This window comes from Seriola lalandi, unplaced genomic scaffold (assembly GCF_002814215.2).
Source record: "Seriola lalandi dorsalis isolate HSWRI2012SDOR001 ecotype SW California unplaced genomic scaffold, Sedor1 jcf7180002054139, whole genome shotgun sequence".
NCBI lineage: Eukaryota > Metazoa > Chordata > Actinopteri > Carangiformes > Carangidae > Seriola > Seriola lalandi.
In genome coordinates, this window is record NW_019524692.1 from 322,831 (window position 1) to 336,826 (window position 13,996).

The following is a 13,996-nucleotide window of genomic DNA, read 5'->3' on the forward strand; positions in this document are numbered from 1 at the left end:
CAAAAAAAAAGTGAATACACTGGATACTAGTTATATTTTACTGATAATTACTTTGCTAATCCCCAAGGGATATTGGAGGGCTAGCATCTGCATAATAAGATACGACATAGTACACGAATAAACAATAGTGAACACAAAACATCCCAAACCCATTTGTTCTGGTGGAAATTGTAGGTTATATGAAATTAGTGTGGGGACATACTATGCATTCTTATTTATATTTAAGTTTTAAGTCATGCTCAATGTACGAAATAACATACACGAAAAAGGTAATGTAAAAATTTAAATAAAAATAAAAACAAAAAATATAAAACAGCCAATCCTAAACTGCATTCCTACAAACAAACAAACACATTTTTTGTAGTACTACAACACAGGCTCCTTTACTAAATGTCCTTGAAAACAAACTGTCAATCAGCACAATCAACCAATCAGGCACAATGATGCACCTGATTGAAAATGGTCCCAGAGAGCCAGTACAGAATATTCTTAAATATACCTTCACATCAACAGAAACTACCAAATCATATGACTATACATTCAGAGTGACAGTGCAGAAAAAAAGAAACTCCAGTGGCCCAGCTCACTGACCACTGGAGAAATACGAACCGCCCTCACTAAGTTGCGTCTGCCCATGCTCTTGACTCTCTTGACCGCCCTCCGTTTCCTCCTGACCTCCTTCTTTGGTGGCCGGTGGTGCTCCTTTGCCCAAATGGGGTTCTCTTTTGAGAGGCTAACAAGGCCACGCAACACTATAGTCACAAACCTCTTCATCATAGCACTGCCGCTTTTACAGGCATGAGACTTAACTGTTACGCCATCCCGGGCAGACCTCTGAAGCCGACAGCGGTGCGTGCATTAGAAAAGTGCTGCAGAGGAGACTTGGGAGGAAAATACACTTGCTGTATGTGTAATTCGGAGAGGGAGGGAGGGAGAGAGAGAGAGAGAGAGAGAGATAGAGCTGGAGAGAAAAAAACAGCGAGAGAGAGAGAGAGAGAGAGAGAGAGAGAGAGAGAGAGAGAGAGAGAGGGGGAATCACAGGGTGGTGGGTGTGGGTGGAGGGTGGGTGCCAGTAAGTCCTTCTCTTGGAAAAGTGTCCCTGGGTTGTGCTGGTGGCTGCAGCACCAACAACTCCCTGCTAATGACAGTTGTTTGGCCAGAGCTATGACTGGCAGGCAGGTAAGGGCACATTCATGTAGATTCAAGAAAGAGATGATCTGTACACTGTATGTTGGCTGTGTACATGACCAGAAACATACATCGTCTCTCTTGCCTGATGTATAATGCTACAGTGGGCATCGTCTGGAGATGGGGGAATTCATCATTTAACTTCTGAGAGGGAGGGGGATGCTTGGCTGGCTCGATCTCTAGCAGGATGATTCAAACAGTCATTTCCTCTCACCATCCCTGTCACTCATTTACTCACAAAAAGGCAGCCACAATGATGGATAAAGATCTGGTGGAATAGTGTTTCCTGAGAGCACAAACTTGAACTCAAAACTCCTTTTTTCCATGCACAGACTTTTCTCAAATTCCCCAGGTTGAAAATAAATCAAAATAAATGGAACTCCTAAACCTATCTGCTAACATTGAGACAAAGAAATATATGGAAGAGTAAAATAATTTTAACCAAACGTGTGAATCAGAAACTATCACACTAAGATCCAGTATTAGGCCTGACTTTGCTTAATCATCTGGTCAGATACAAACACACAAATAGTAATACATAAATCCTTTCGCTGGGACATGAGCAGGTTGCCTTCAACATCCTTGACTAACAGAGAGTGTCGTGTAATCTAGACAGTTCATGCAGCCCAAATATGCCAAACACTGCCCATCTGGCTAAAAATGGCACTGAACCATATGGAGTAAAGATGAGGTCATGACATGACAAACGATGGTGAAACAAACTGTCCCCTCCAACCAGCCAGGCTCTCTGAAAGCTGAATTAAAAATGCAGCTGTTTCATTGTACAACCATAAGACGAGTTACATATAAAAATATAAATATTTTTCTTTAACTAAGCACAAAGTTGACATTTCAAGAAGATGCTGAAGGACTACAAATCTGTGGCATTTTGTGCTGTTACTGACCTCGACAACACAATTTTAACTACAGAGGCTTTGCTGTTACAGAATAATTCTAGTAGGTAACATATTAATTTTATTTATAATTTGCATTTTTATTTGGTAAGTATCACAGTACCACAATCAGCTAGAGAGTCCCCATCCTATTAGTAAATTAAGTATAATTTCAAGAAATGGCTTCTTGAGAATCAGCAATTACAACACTGATGCTGTATTTGCTGATTATGCACATACTTTACCTGTATCATATAATTGTGTTATATATATCATGTACCCTCAAGTACCTGATAAACTGTTTAAAAAAAGCATGTGTTCCATTGACTGAAAGCTGACTAATGTGCATTAGAGGAAGATATTAATAAAGTCTAATTAATAATGAATTGTTATTTTACCAATGAAAAAAAACAGATGGGAGTTGTTAAATAAATCTATAACTGACTCTTCATTCATCTGTTCGCAATGAGTTTGGGGGGGGGGGGGGGGGGGGGGGGGCTTAACAGTAATAGTTACATCCATTAAATGTATGACATTTTACTTACTTAATAATGTGTGCTTTATGCCATCACTGTGGTGGCTTGGCTGACGATATTTTAAACCAGCATACCTCCAAAATGAGAAAGCGACAATAAGATGCAATGTTACTATACTTTTCCTGTAAGTCACGCTCTGCCCAGCTCCACTGTGTGAGATTAATGCCACTTGACAATCTACTCAGCTCAAAAGTTCCCCTTAACAACAGAGCATTAGTCGACGCAGCCACACAGACCTAGATCTGCCAAGGTCTCATTGGCTGCTGGAGTCACGCGAGAACCGAGTTGGAGGCTGCCTCTCTGCTCGACTGGCTCTTTGACTCTGATAGCCTGTTGGTGCCACAGGGCACAAACGTGCACCAAGAATACCGTCACAGTCAGTCCTGTGAAGTCGATGGCAACGGCAAATATTGAGTGCTTTTTACTCCTGGAAACTTATAGGACTCCCTGAAGTTGTGCTTGTGAATCTATTTTAATGACAAGAAACAAAATATCACTGTGATACTGAATTCTCAACAAATACACAATCATTAGTAAACACAACTGGCCGAGACTGAATCACCTCCATTCATGATGACACCTAACTGAACCTACAGTAAACTTATCTTGTATCTAAGTTCATGTTTCCCTCCCTTAAGGCCAAATGGGCTAAAATTACTTCTCACACAGTCTATCGCTGCATTCTCTGCACTAAACTAAACAAAAGAGGTCCCAACATAGCACTGCTGCGATAGAGTTGCCATTCAGGTGTTCTATTCTTTGCTACAGCGGGTGTCTTGAATAATAACACCAGGGAAAACAACTGAATTAAAATAGCTCTGTGATTGTACCTAGGGCTTTAAATATAGTGATCGTTTCATTTCAGCATTATTCAACACAAATTCATTGTCATTGTAAAGAGGATAGAGGGTGAGGAGTTATACTGTCCATATACAGTATTGTAATTCTACTTGCTCCAAATTGCATACATTTGCTAGCATTGAAAACATGTCCAATCTTGTGAAGAAAGCATATTTTATTCCCTGTACTAAAGGCATATAGACTTTAGACAGAACACAATCCCTATTCATCAAGTTGTGACAAGCACTGTTTGTGTTTCTGCTTCCTTGTTTCAGTCACTGTAATCATCAACATGAAAAATTTAAGTCCTGCAGCTATGGACTCATGTCACAGAGATATTGCACCCAAAAAAAAGTTGTAGTAGTCATAAATTAAGCCCACAGGAACCGATATCACTTATAGGTTAGTGAAGTGGCAGTGGGAAAAATAAATGGACAGATATCAGTCTTGTTTTAACCTGCAGCTTGAAATGTTGCATGGATTGTGTGGAAATCAAACTGTGCCCTTAATGTACACCTGGTTCTTTCATAATTTCATGCTGAGGAACCACATGCCTATCACACGTGAATGAGGAATCCCAAATGCCACAGAATAAAAGCTAGATGTGCCCTATTCAAAGATCATGCTCTCATTGCTTCTCCTGTGAAGAGCATGACACCTGACAGTTTCCACCTTTCGCACAGCTTTCATTTTGTACAAAAGTGGCCAGTCCATACCTGTGAAGGCACTGATCTTGAAACGATAGATGGCAATCGACTGATTTTTTTTATGCTAGGAGAGTAAGGGTTGTGTACACTCACCGGCATCATATTGGCAGCTCTGGCAGGTCAAAACTGTTCCCCCGCTTATCTTCTATGGCCCCAGCGTAGGGTCGACAGAGACCCACCTTGCTAGTTACGGGTTCTGGTTACTCCAGTGACAACCAACTGGGCCTCAGTCCTCTCTGTGAACCAAAACAGTGGAATTCTGTAGAGTACTATAAAACTGAACATAGTAAGGTATTTGACGTAGACTTGTCAAAGTAACATATGATGTTATCAACCAAAAAACGCTGATTTAAATGGTCCAGGCGTGGCTCCGTGCAGCTGCTGCTACAAACAAGCCGATGGTTAGCCCTTCACTGTTAGCTCGTAAAGCGACGCTGAGGCAGGTAAAAAAAACAAACGACATGCAACGCCTTGCTGTTATCAAGTAATGGCATGCTAATCACACTCACCAATGTCAGAGACGACTCATTGTTTCAGCCAGTAAATCTTTGCTACGTTACTGTTAAAGGCACGAGCTAACCGGACCAGCTGTCAGCCAGCCAGTTAGCGTTATCTCCAGTGAAGTGTTAGCTGTGTTAGCTGGTTTCAGAGGCGGCTAGAGGACGGTATGCAAGGCGTTATCTCCGCTCCCCGTCTGTCCTTAAGCTCGCATTGGCTGCACATCGGCACAAGCTATCGATGGAGTGTGTTTCAAGCAAACGAAAATGGATAAATATCCACACAGGTCGGTTAACTCGTTTTTTTACGAACGCAGTAAATCACCGTGAGCAGGCTAGCGATGAAAATACAAATAGCTGGAATCCAGTTGTTGACGGCAGGGAGGGGCGGGGCCACACCACGGCGGCGGCGGTGACGCGTCAGCGTAGAATGTCAAATATCTAACGTAACTGGCCAGGTCAGCGAGTGCCGGGATACTGATTTATCTTTAGTTCAACTTTCTCCAACACAGACATCTTCATCGAAAGTGAAAGATTAAATTTAAAGTAGGCTAATCTGGAGTTAATCACTGGATCAATGATCGAAAACAGGTCCGGGGATGATGGCATACCAACAAGTTGTTTTGTTGTTTGTGCAGGTTTTGATTTAAGTTAAAACTTGGTCCTGAGAAATGCTGTCATTTGCTATGAATGCTGTATGACAGCTTCTAATAGACTTATTACATGTGCTGTTGATGACATGTTAAAGTTTTAGGCACCTTCTTCATCATTTTAGCAAGTTCACAGTGCTTGGAATAGCTTTTTTCTCTCGGAGTCCTATGTTTCTCAGCACTGACGCACAAACTTGCAAAACGTCAGGCTGAAATAAATGTGTGGATAATCTTTGAGAGTATTCTTACCTTTATTTAAAATGTTCTTTGGAGTGAAAACATTAAATTAAAACAGCACCCAAACAAACTTTAGACCCTCGGTGAGAAGGAGGAAAAACTCCCCAATATAAATGATGAAAGTAAAAAGTAAAAGAGTGGGCTGGTGGTAAATTTGTGTGTCATTGAGAAAAGTTTTTGTGCCTACAGTTATGTTTTAGGTATGGAACTTTTTTTTTAATTAAAGTGCAACAAAAAATATTTGGTAAGTTGTCAAATGAAAGTTCTTGTTTAATAAAATGTGCATATTAAATATAAATATTTTTTCTGAGTATGCATCAGAAGATAAACAGTCAGTAGCAGCTCCACAGTAGTCACTAGGCCCTCTGCACCAGCTGTATGATACTCTTAATGTTGTATGGGCATTTAAGTCTCTCTCATTTAAAAAAAGAAAGTTATCAAACAACAAAATAGCTAAATTTGAGGAAGTGACCATGGGACTCCCTCAAACTGGGAGGTAACAGACAGACATCAACATTATGGACTGTGGCAGACAGAGTTGAGGGTAAATGCCTGTTGGCAAGTGACACTTTGTATATGTTTTTAATGTTTCTTACCTTATCACTTTTAATTGAGTAATAAAAAGGATGGAAGTTACCTTATGAGTCCCATTGGTGCATGTGGACCTTGCTCCTTCTTAAAACAAAAAATAATCACCATGAAGTTACACTAGTGACATCAAGTGGTGAACAGAAAGAACTGATGTTGTTATGAAAAGTGTGACTGGTAAAGCATCTTGACTCACTGTACTTTGTTATGAAAAGTAATCCCGCAATTTATTTTAAAAGAACGATATATTGTTCAGAACTGAAATATAGGCTACACCAAATTGTCATCATTAACACACGTATATTAATAAAATGGAAAATATATTAAATCTGATTTTTTAAAGATTGGATCCTGGTTTAGTGATTGTTTTTACAAAGGAAGAAGTTACAAAACGTTTGAAGTTAAAAAATAAGACAATTCGTTATAACATTGATGTGATTTGCTTATGTCTAATTATACAAATCAATCTGAAAAAAATAACTGAATAATTTAGGTAAATTATCTCTCTGATGTGGCTTAATGAAAACAAACAGCTAGCTGTCAATTTCTAATGGGCCATCTTTCATGTGAATGGACAAAAAGATGTATAACCCACATCTTATTGAGCAGTCCAATTGGAAATTCACAGATTTGGCCAAATTTTGAACACAAACCTGGCAACGAAACCTTCAGATGTGCATCCACTGGCACACACTGCCAATGAACATAATCTCAAAAGCACTAATGGAATCTAATAGGAACCCTTGTTTCATTGTTTGCTGTGTTCAGGCCCATTAGGACCTCCAGTATTCTCATGGTAATCTAATGTTTGTGTTTTTTGTCTTCTCATAATGAATTCTGTGTTTTTCCTCCAAACACCGTTGCTCAGACATTTGTGTAGGTGCTGGCAGAGAAACAAAGACGTACATTAGGAGCCATCTTCCCATTATTTGGAGTTTCTCTAGATCTTTTATTAATATTATATATATTATATTATTTTAATATTAAAAAAATATTGTAACCCAGTGCATCAGATAGATTATGACATAAGATGTCAAATCATACACACAAAGTTAACATTCAAACAAAAATAATTTGAAATTATTTGAAAAATAAGAAATTAATTTTGCTTGTTCCTTCCTGACAAATACCAACTTAGTTATGGAAAAAAAGTACAATAAATTACTTTTTTAATGTCATATGCGATTTTTATATATATATCAGTTAGCAGTTATCAGTACTCAAATTAGTGTTCAAGGTTTGTATTTCAATACAAAATAAATATTCAAAAAGCTGAAATTTGTTAATGGTCTAGTTACACAGCATGACATTTCAAAGGACATTTTAAAAATTATTTGTGGAAACTAAAAGTTTTACGGCTTCCACCCGACTGAATCAACACACACCATGGAGGAATACAGTACATCATTTCAACTCATTAATACAACAATGTTAAATCAGATGGAAAACTGATTTAAAATTGCAGTTGGTGAGGCAGAATGACAAGAAATAACCTGTCAACATCAAACAGGATTGTTGCACCTTTGAATACGTTGATGCTCTTCATTTGACCTTGCCACGAGTCCTCAGCTGAGAAAGCACGTTGTCTACCTGCAACAGAGCAGAAAAAGGAACTTATACAGTATTCACAATATTGTGGTTCGGTGTAGTGCTAATTAAAAGTTCTTATAAATCACATTTATACAGAAGAAAAAATAATAGACAAACAAGGCACAACAAGGAAGAGATCATGGCCCATTTACTCATCGCTATAGGAGCTGTTTGTAATTGAATAATTTAGTGATTAATGAAATTAGTCATTTATGATAACCTGCTACAAAATGTAAGTAAATTATGTTTTGTAGACAGCCTCAAGCCTCCATACAGAGCTGCAGTGATGAAAGATAGTGGAAGACTCACTGTGATGAACCAGTGAGACTGCGGCCCGTAGCGAAGCTGCGACTTTAGGTTCATCTTACTGGCTGGAGCCAGAGCGTGGAGGTGGAGGTGGGGAACAGATGAGAACGGAGGCAGGTGAAACCCCATCCTGCACAGAAAAAGACCTGTGACGTAAAGCATCAGGGTAATTCTTTTAAAAATTATGAGTCACAACTGAGGTGATCTCAGCACATTGGAAATGATTTACCTGACGTCATCTAGGTCGCAGACTTTATTCTTCTCCAGTATACTCCTTCCCATTTTTTTCATCCGCTCCACTATCAACAAAAAAATTACATTGATATGGCCCATTCATACAGCCTCAATTGCTCAAAAAGACAGCACAAAAGAGTAGACAGCAGAATGATTGTTGTGTAAAATTACAAAAGAACAGTAGGCTATATTACTCATCTCACTCTTGCAAGTCCACAAAGGACAGTATCTCAGGTACACCTTTGCTTTTCAGCAAGGATTTTAGAAATTCATGGGGAAAAAACATTCTCAGTACTTAAGGACAGCAAGATAAATTAATTCAGTTATATCCAGTTAGTACAAGATAATAACTAGAGTCTTTCATTCACAGTTGCAGTGTGCTTACACATTTACATTAGTGTTTAAGAGAAGGAGAGAGCTTAAGAGCTCAGGTTTCTACTCCTCAGGACTGTCTACTCATATCATTTTGTGCAAAATGTCTTAGGTCAGAGAGGATCCTTTCTCCTGTCACTTTGAAACGACCTCCTCAGATGCAGTGAGTGGCTTTTTGGTGCCATTTCCACGTGCCACATTCTGGCTTCACTAACACAGGTATGAACCACCAGACACTAAAACTCCTTTGGGTGCAAGCACAAACAACTGGAGGGTCACTGATACTTCTTAATTTTGAGTATCATCAAGACTCCAGTTTCTAGCTTTGACAATACTAACTGAACTGTCCTGGCATTTACAAGTAGGTGACGTCTCAGAGTGGGTGACATTCTCCTAATAAACCAAACACTGCTGATTCAGCTTCCTCCAATGAACCGCTACCAACACTTTTTGACGTGAGGTCAGAGCACTGGGCAAATCAAGAGCAGTACAAATACACCACTTACGCTCGGGACTCGCTCACCTAGAGGGATGTTGTCCCCCTGGAGAGTTTTACAGTTGTCAATGTGCCTCCTGGAAACAACGAGGTAGTGATGTGTGGCGCCGGGCTTCACGTCGCGAAAACAAACAAGCTCATCGTCCTGTTCAGGGACAGAGGGAACGTCAGGAAATTCCCGTTGTTGAAGTTTTTTAATGAGTCGCAGGGAGTATGTACTTACACTCAGCAAGATTTCTGTGTCAGTCTGGTTGTTTGCTATTTGGCAGAAAGGGCAGCCCTCGCTCCCCGAGACGTCCTGAGACCCCATTCCCTCTTTTACTAGAGTTAGACTATGAGCTCATCGCTGCTAGGTTGTCTGGTCTCGACAGACTACAGACCTTAACACCTGGGCGTGTCTGCAGCCAGGAGACAGGACAACCAGTGGGAGACAGAGCTAATCGAGCCGGTCCACTGCTGCGTTCACGGGACCCACGTTAATTCCTATTTCAAAGAACTTGAGCGCTTAATATAATTTATCTTGGCACCAAGGAGTTCATGTGTCAACCAACACAGTATATTGTGTTCTGTGGTTAACGATTACTGTCAAATTAATATATGCACATATAATGTTTTAAATGGTTAATTAAAAGAATGGTTTTCGGGAAATACCCTTACCCTTTCTTTCCAAGCAAGCTGCTGCAACACTAGGGCAGAAAACTAGAAACTGGGTGTTTGTTTTTTTTTACACTTTGGTTTTTGTATCAGATATGATGTGTTAGGTGAGTTTTAGTGAGCTCGTAGGTGGGTTTGTTACTGATGGATAGAGCCAGGCTAGCTGTTTCCCCTCATGGTTTCCCCCCATTTCCAGTCTCTGCTATGCTAAAATAACAGCTTTTATTGATAATAGGCAGATATTGGTATCAATCTAGGCAGGAAAATAAAAGTAAATTTGCAGATATCAAATGTTGAACAATTAATTCTAACTCACGTTCCTAATACAGTTACATACAATTACACTGAGCCCAATCGAAAACCTTCAAATCCCAAAATATCCTCCAGGCTCTAAATTGGATTACCAACAAGGAAAGTGAGCTACTGACGTGGAGACCCAGCCCTTCAGATGCCCTGACCACAGGCCCTGACATGTTCACCATGTTGCAATCACTTTGTGATAATGTAGTTCACTGCATTGCACTTCTAAAGAACAACATAAAGTGACATGATAAAGGCCTTGAGGTGATAATTACCTCCTCTTGAAGCTCTGTGTCTCAGAGGGGTGATGTGCCAATACTAGTTTTAATTTCCTTATTATTTCAGCTGATATTTATGCATACATGGTACATATTCTTAAAAGTCTGTTAAAAAATAATCAAATTGACACACAGCAAACATTTAGGCAGCAGGTAAAAAACTCTTTTTAGTAAATAATTTCATTTTAAAAAAATCCAATGCATCTCAACAGGTGATCATACATTGCGTCACGGTGGCCAATGGTCTCAATTCACTGACCTCTTATATCATCATAATATCAACATCATAAAAATATCATACAAGTATAATTCATTTCACAATTTGTTTTCTCTTGATTTGTGTCGCATGTATCAGTTTCCTGATGATGTTCTGTATTTGTCTTTCATTGTGGCTGATTCTGCTTCACCAACTCATCTGAGTAATCCAAAGTCCAGTTTGGGACCTTCTGGCTCACAGAGATGACAGACAGTTGTTGAAAAACTTGACTGGTGGAGCATTATCTTTTAGCCTTTTTCGGAGACGTTCTTCCTGCAAAAAAAAATACATTCATTTAAATAAGGCACAGGGATTGTCAAGATCAAAGGAGGATGCACACTGAAGTCATTGTACATGTTTCACTATCTACATTTACATTATGTTTAGCCATTTGACAACAAAAGAAAGAGTACAGTAAGGGCACGTTTCTAAATACTATAAATAATTTCACAGCCATTAGAATTATAAGAGAATTGATAAATAGAATCAGTAAAATAAGGAGGAAGAGTGCAACAGAGGGAATTTCTAGTCTTCACCACTCACCGTAATAAAACTTGGGGTCCCTGGAATGAATTTATAAATCATGTAGTTAGAGATTTGGCTGCTGGGGGCGAGCACGTGGAGATGTAGGTGATCTACTGAAATGTAAGGCGGTTTGTGGAACCCCAGCCTGTGTAAGAAAACACATCAATGCTATTATCAGCACACTGACAAGCAGCTTCCAGAAGAGGAATGAAAAACGTCAGCAACTTGTAAACTTTGATTTTTGACAAGGTGAGTGTCTCTACCTACCTTATGTCCATCATATCAGTGATCCCTTGTTCACGTAGTACAGCTTTCCCCATTTCAGCCATCCTTTCAACTGTTGGATACATGACAGGTTTTTTATCTGTGAACATGTGGTTAGATAAAATACAATCTGTATCCGCTTATAGGCAGCGTGACCTCTGCCACCTCTGCTACCAGAGGTGGTGTAGCAGCAGTTGTAAAGGTCTGCAAATAGTATCCTACTGTAAGTAAGAATAAATGTGCTGGCAAGAGTATTAACAGCAGTATGTTAAAGCAAAATCTGTAGTATGAGCAGCAGCAACAACATTATAGCAGTAAATTATAATTATTCTTTATTAGTTGCATTAGTTGGTACAGATCCATTTTCTAACTGACCGAGGCCAATGTGATCCCTTTGCAAGGAGAAGCAGTTGTGTATGTGGTGTATGGGTATGACCAGGTAGTGGTGAGGAGCAGCAGGGTCGATGTCCCTGAAACACACCAGCTCCTTATTCTGTGGGCAGAACACATAGGTCAGCGAATGCAGGATTGTTAAAACTCATTGTTCAATCTGTCACAGTGGTATTTAGTAGAAGAAAGATGGAAAAACCCTCTGTTTGCTGCTGTCACACGACTGCCACTTTCTGTCTGTCTGTCTGTCTGTCTGTCTTGAGTCCTTTTCATTGTTTGCACTGTTGTTTATTAAAAGCCTCACTGACAAATTCACTTTAATAAGGCTTCAGAAAGGGTTTGCGCTGATGGCTCTCTACACAGCAGCAAGCATCTCTGGGCTTGGTGCTTGGTGCTTTGGTACCAAAAGGTGACACAGGTTTTCATCTGTTATTCAATTACTTCCTCAACACAAGAACTGAAAATCACTCAAAACGCATCTTAAACCTTTATGATGATTATGTGAATTTAGTTCTTAACTTAAGAACTTAATGTCGGCCTACTCTTGATCTTCTACTTGAAAATAATGCCTGAATGTAAAGTATTCATGATTATTTATTTTAGAAATGTATAAAATATAAAACATTTTCCATAAGATGAAAAGTTTCCTCCTAGCACTTCTTAAACCGACACTGTTGGAAAACTGTAACACACTGTTTCTGTCTGAGCTGAACTTTACTCTTGGATCTTACCTTTTTAACAACTTCAGCTTCTTGGTCTTGGTTGTTGGCTATCAAACAGAAAATACAATCTTCAACTTTTCCTTCACTGGGGTCTGACTTGCTTCTCGCCATGTTTCCCATATTCCTATATGTTACCTGACATGATATCCCCGCTGCCCTCTCCTCCACTCGCTCTGCCGGTAACTTGTGCCTTTGTGATTAAAACCATGGAGACACGCCCACTTCCGTATTGGTCGGGGTTAGGGCCGGAGTCATGTGCTTTCGTCATACGGAAGTGGTCGTGGTTTCATCAAAGATCTTCTTCTACACACAGGTTTTCTGAGAAAGGTGGGTTTTAAATGTCCTACATCCATACCAAACAACCCTGGGTCGGTTAGTGAAGGCGTAATTCTGACGTATTTTACTGACATTTAAAGGGCGTTACAGAGTTAAAATAAAAGTAACCCAGAACAATAAACATAGAACATGTCACGCAAGTTTAAGATTCATGATCTTAGCTCGCACGGCTATTGGTCAGAATATTTGGGTTCACAGCAATTATGTTATGCCTCGCAAATCCTTAAAACATTATGAAAAAAAGGCCTAGGGCTGATTCAATTGTAGTAACTGTGTTAAATTTTTTGACATTAAAGCGCTGGTGCTACAGAGATGTGCTACAGTGATGCCTGGAAAAAAAAGGTCTTGGCTCATCTTCCTCGCAGCTAGTCTGATTTATTATGTCTGTCAAACTAATTAATTTAAAACTGAAACCGAGGCAGTGCTAATCTACCGAGTGTTACATCTTCTCAATTACCAATCTTGGAGGGGATGATGAATTACATCCAGGTGTCTTCCCGTCAATCCAATCAGTAAAGTCTTCTTTTTCTGCTTCTTTTTATGGGCTCAAATTAGGGGCCAATAAAATTTTGAGCCGGTAAAGTGATGAACTCAAATAATTCCAAAGCCAGAAGGAGTGTGTGTATATTTGTAATTATATATGAATGACATCTGTACAAAGCTTTACTTATTGTGTGCAAATCCTTTGTTCATTGAACAGAGTGATAGATGTTAGTTGTTACTGTAAGACAGCATTGAGAAACCCCGTTAAATAAAAACTAATGACTGATCTCAGTCTGGTCGCAGCAGAATACCATCATCAGAATACAATTTAAAATATTGTCATTAACTTGAACTGAGGGATTTCTACATCAGTCACCTGCAATCCTGTGGAATTTCTTTTCGATGGCCCTCAGAGGTTTATGCCCAGGGAACACTACTAAATGGGCAGCAGGCGTTTCAGTTACAATGATAAATGACCCAGAGTTTGAATTACCTCTCCTCTTGGATCAGAAAACCCAGAGTCTCCCTCATCTCAGGGTTAACAAACTGGGAGTCTTCACTAAACCCAGGGTCTATTCCAGAAAGCAGGTTTAACAAACTCTGAGCCAAACCCTAAACTCTGAGTTGATGAACCCTGGACATTCAATCCCTCTG

General features: G+C 39.5%; 3 protein-coding genes across 6 annotated transcripts in view; all 3 read right to left on the reverse strand.

The window, feature by feature from the left end:
* The window catches only part of ppp1r13bb (protein phosphatase 1, regulatory subunit 13Bb), a 28,433-nt gene extending 23,383 nt beyond the window's left edge, over positions 1-5,050 (reverse strand). For 2 of the 3 annotated variants that reach the window (XM_023403484.2, XM_023403483.2), the window contains exons 1-2: positions 4,674-5,050; positions 4,258-4,400 (exon numbers count right to left, since the gene is read on the reverse strand). In XM_023403484.2, coding sequence (XP_023259252.1) covers positions 4,258-4,266 — 9 coding nt within the window. In that variant the 5' untranslated portion in view covers positions 4,267-4,400; positions 4,674-5,050. The remainder of the gene's footprint in view (positions 1-4,257; positions 4,401-4,673) is intronic. The other variant, XM_023403485.2, reaches the window with a different exon arrangement.
* A 2,005-nt stretch (positions 5,051-7,055) lies between these two features.
* Positions 7,056-9,523, reverse strand: LOC111653043 (adenosine 5'-monophosphoramidase HINT3-like). Of its 2 annotated transcripts, none has more exons than XM_023403493.2 (5): positions 9,358-9,521; positions 9,162-9,279; positions 8,262-8,331; positions 8,036-8,162; positions 7,056-7,726 (listed from the first exon to the last, which is right to left on the reverse strand). In XM_023403493.2, the coding sequence occupies exons 1-5, from the start codon at positions 9,442-9,444 to the stop codon at positions 7,679-7,681; spliced, it is 450 nt and encodes a 149-aa protein (XP_023259261.1). In that variant the 5' UTR covers positions 9,445-9,521; the 3' UTR covers positions 7,056-7,678. The 2 variants fall into 2 exon arrangements, 1 of the variants encoding a protein (XP_023259261.1); XR_015437080.1 differs by having other exon boundaries at positions 7,707-7,726; positions 8,036-8,178; positions 9,358-9,523.
* Positions 9,524-10,507: 984 nt separating this feature from the next.
* On the reverse strand, positions 10,508-12,717 carry LOC111653045 (adenosine 5'-monophosphoramidase HINT3-like). Its single transcript, XM_023403498.2, has 5 exons — positions 12,533-12,717; positions 11,787-11,904; positions 11,415-11,484; positions 11,166-11,292; positions 10,508-10,895 (listed from the first exon to the last, which is right to left on the reverse strand). Exons 1-5 carry the CDS (start codon positions 12,641-12,643, stop codon positions 10,818-10,820), a joined length of 504 nt encoding a protein of 167 aa, XP_023259266.1. The 5' UTR covers positions 12,644-12,717; the 3' UTR covers positions 10,508-10,817.
* Between the last annotated feature and the right edge of the window lie 1,279 nt (positions 12,718-13,996).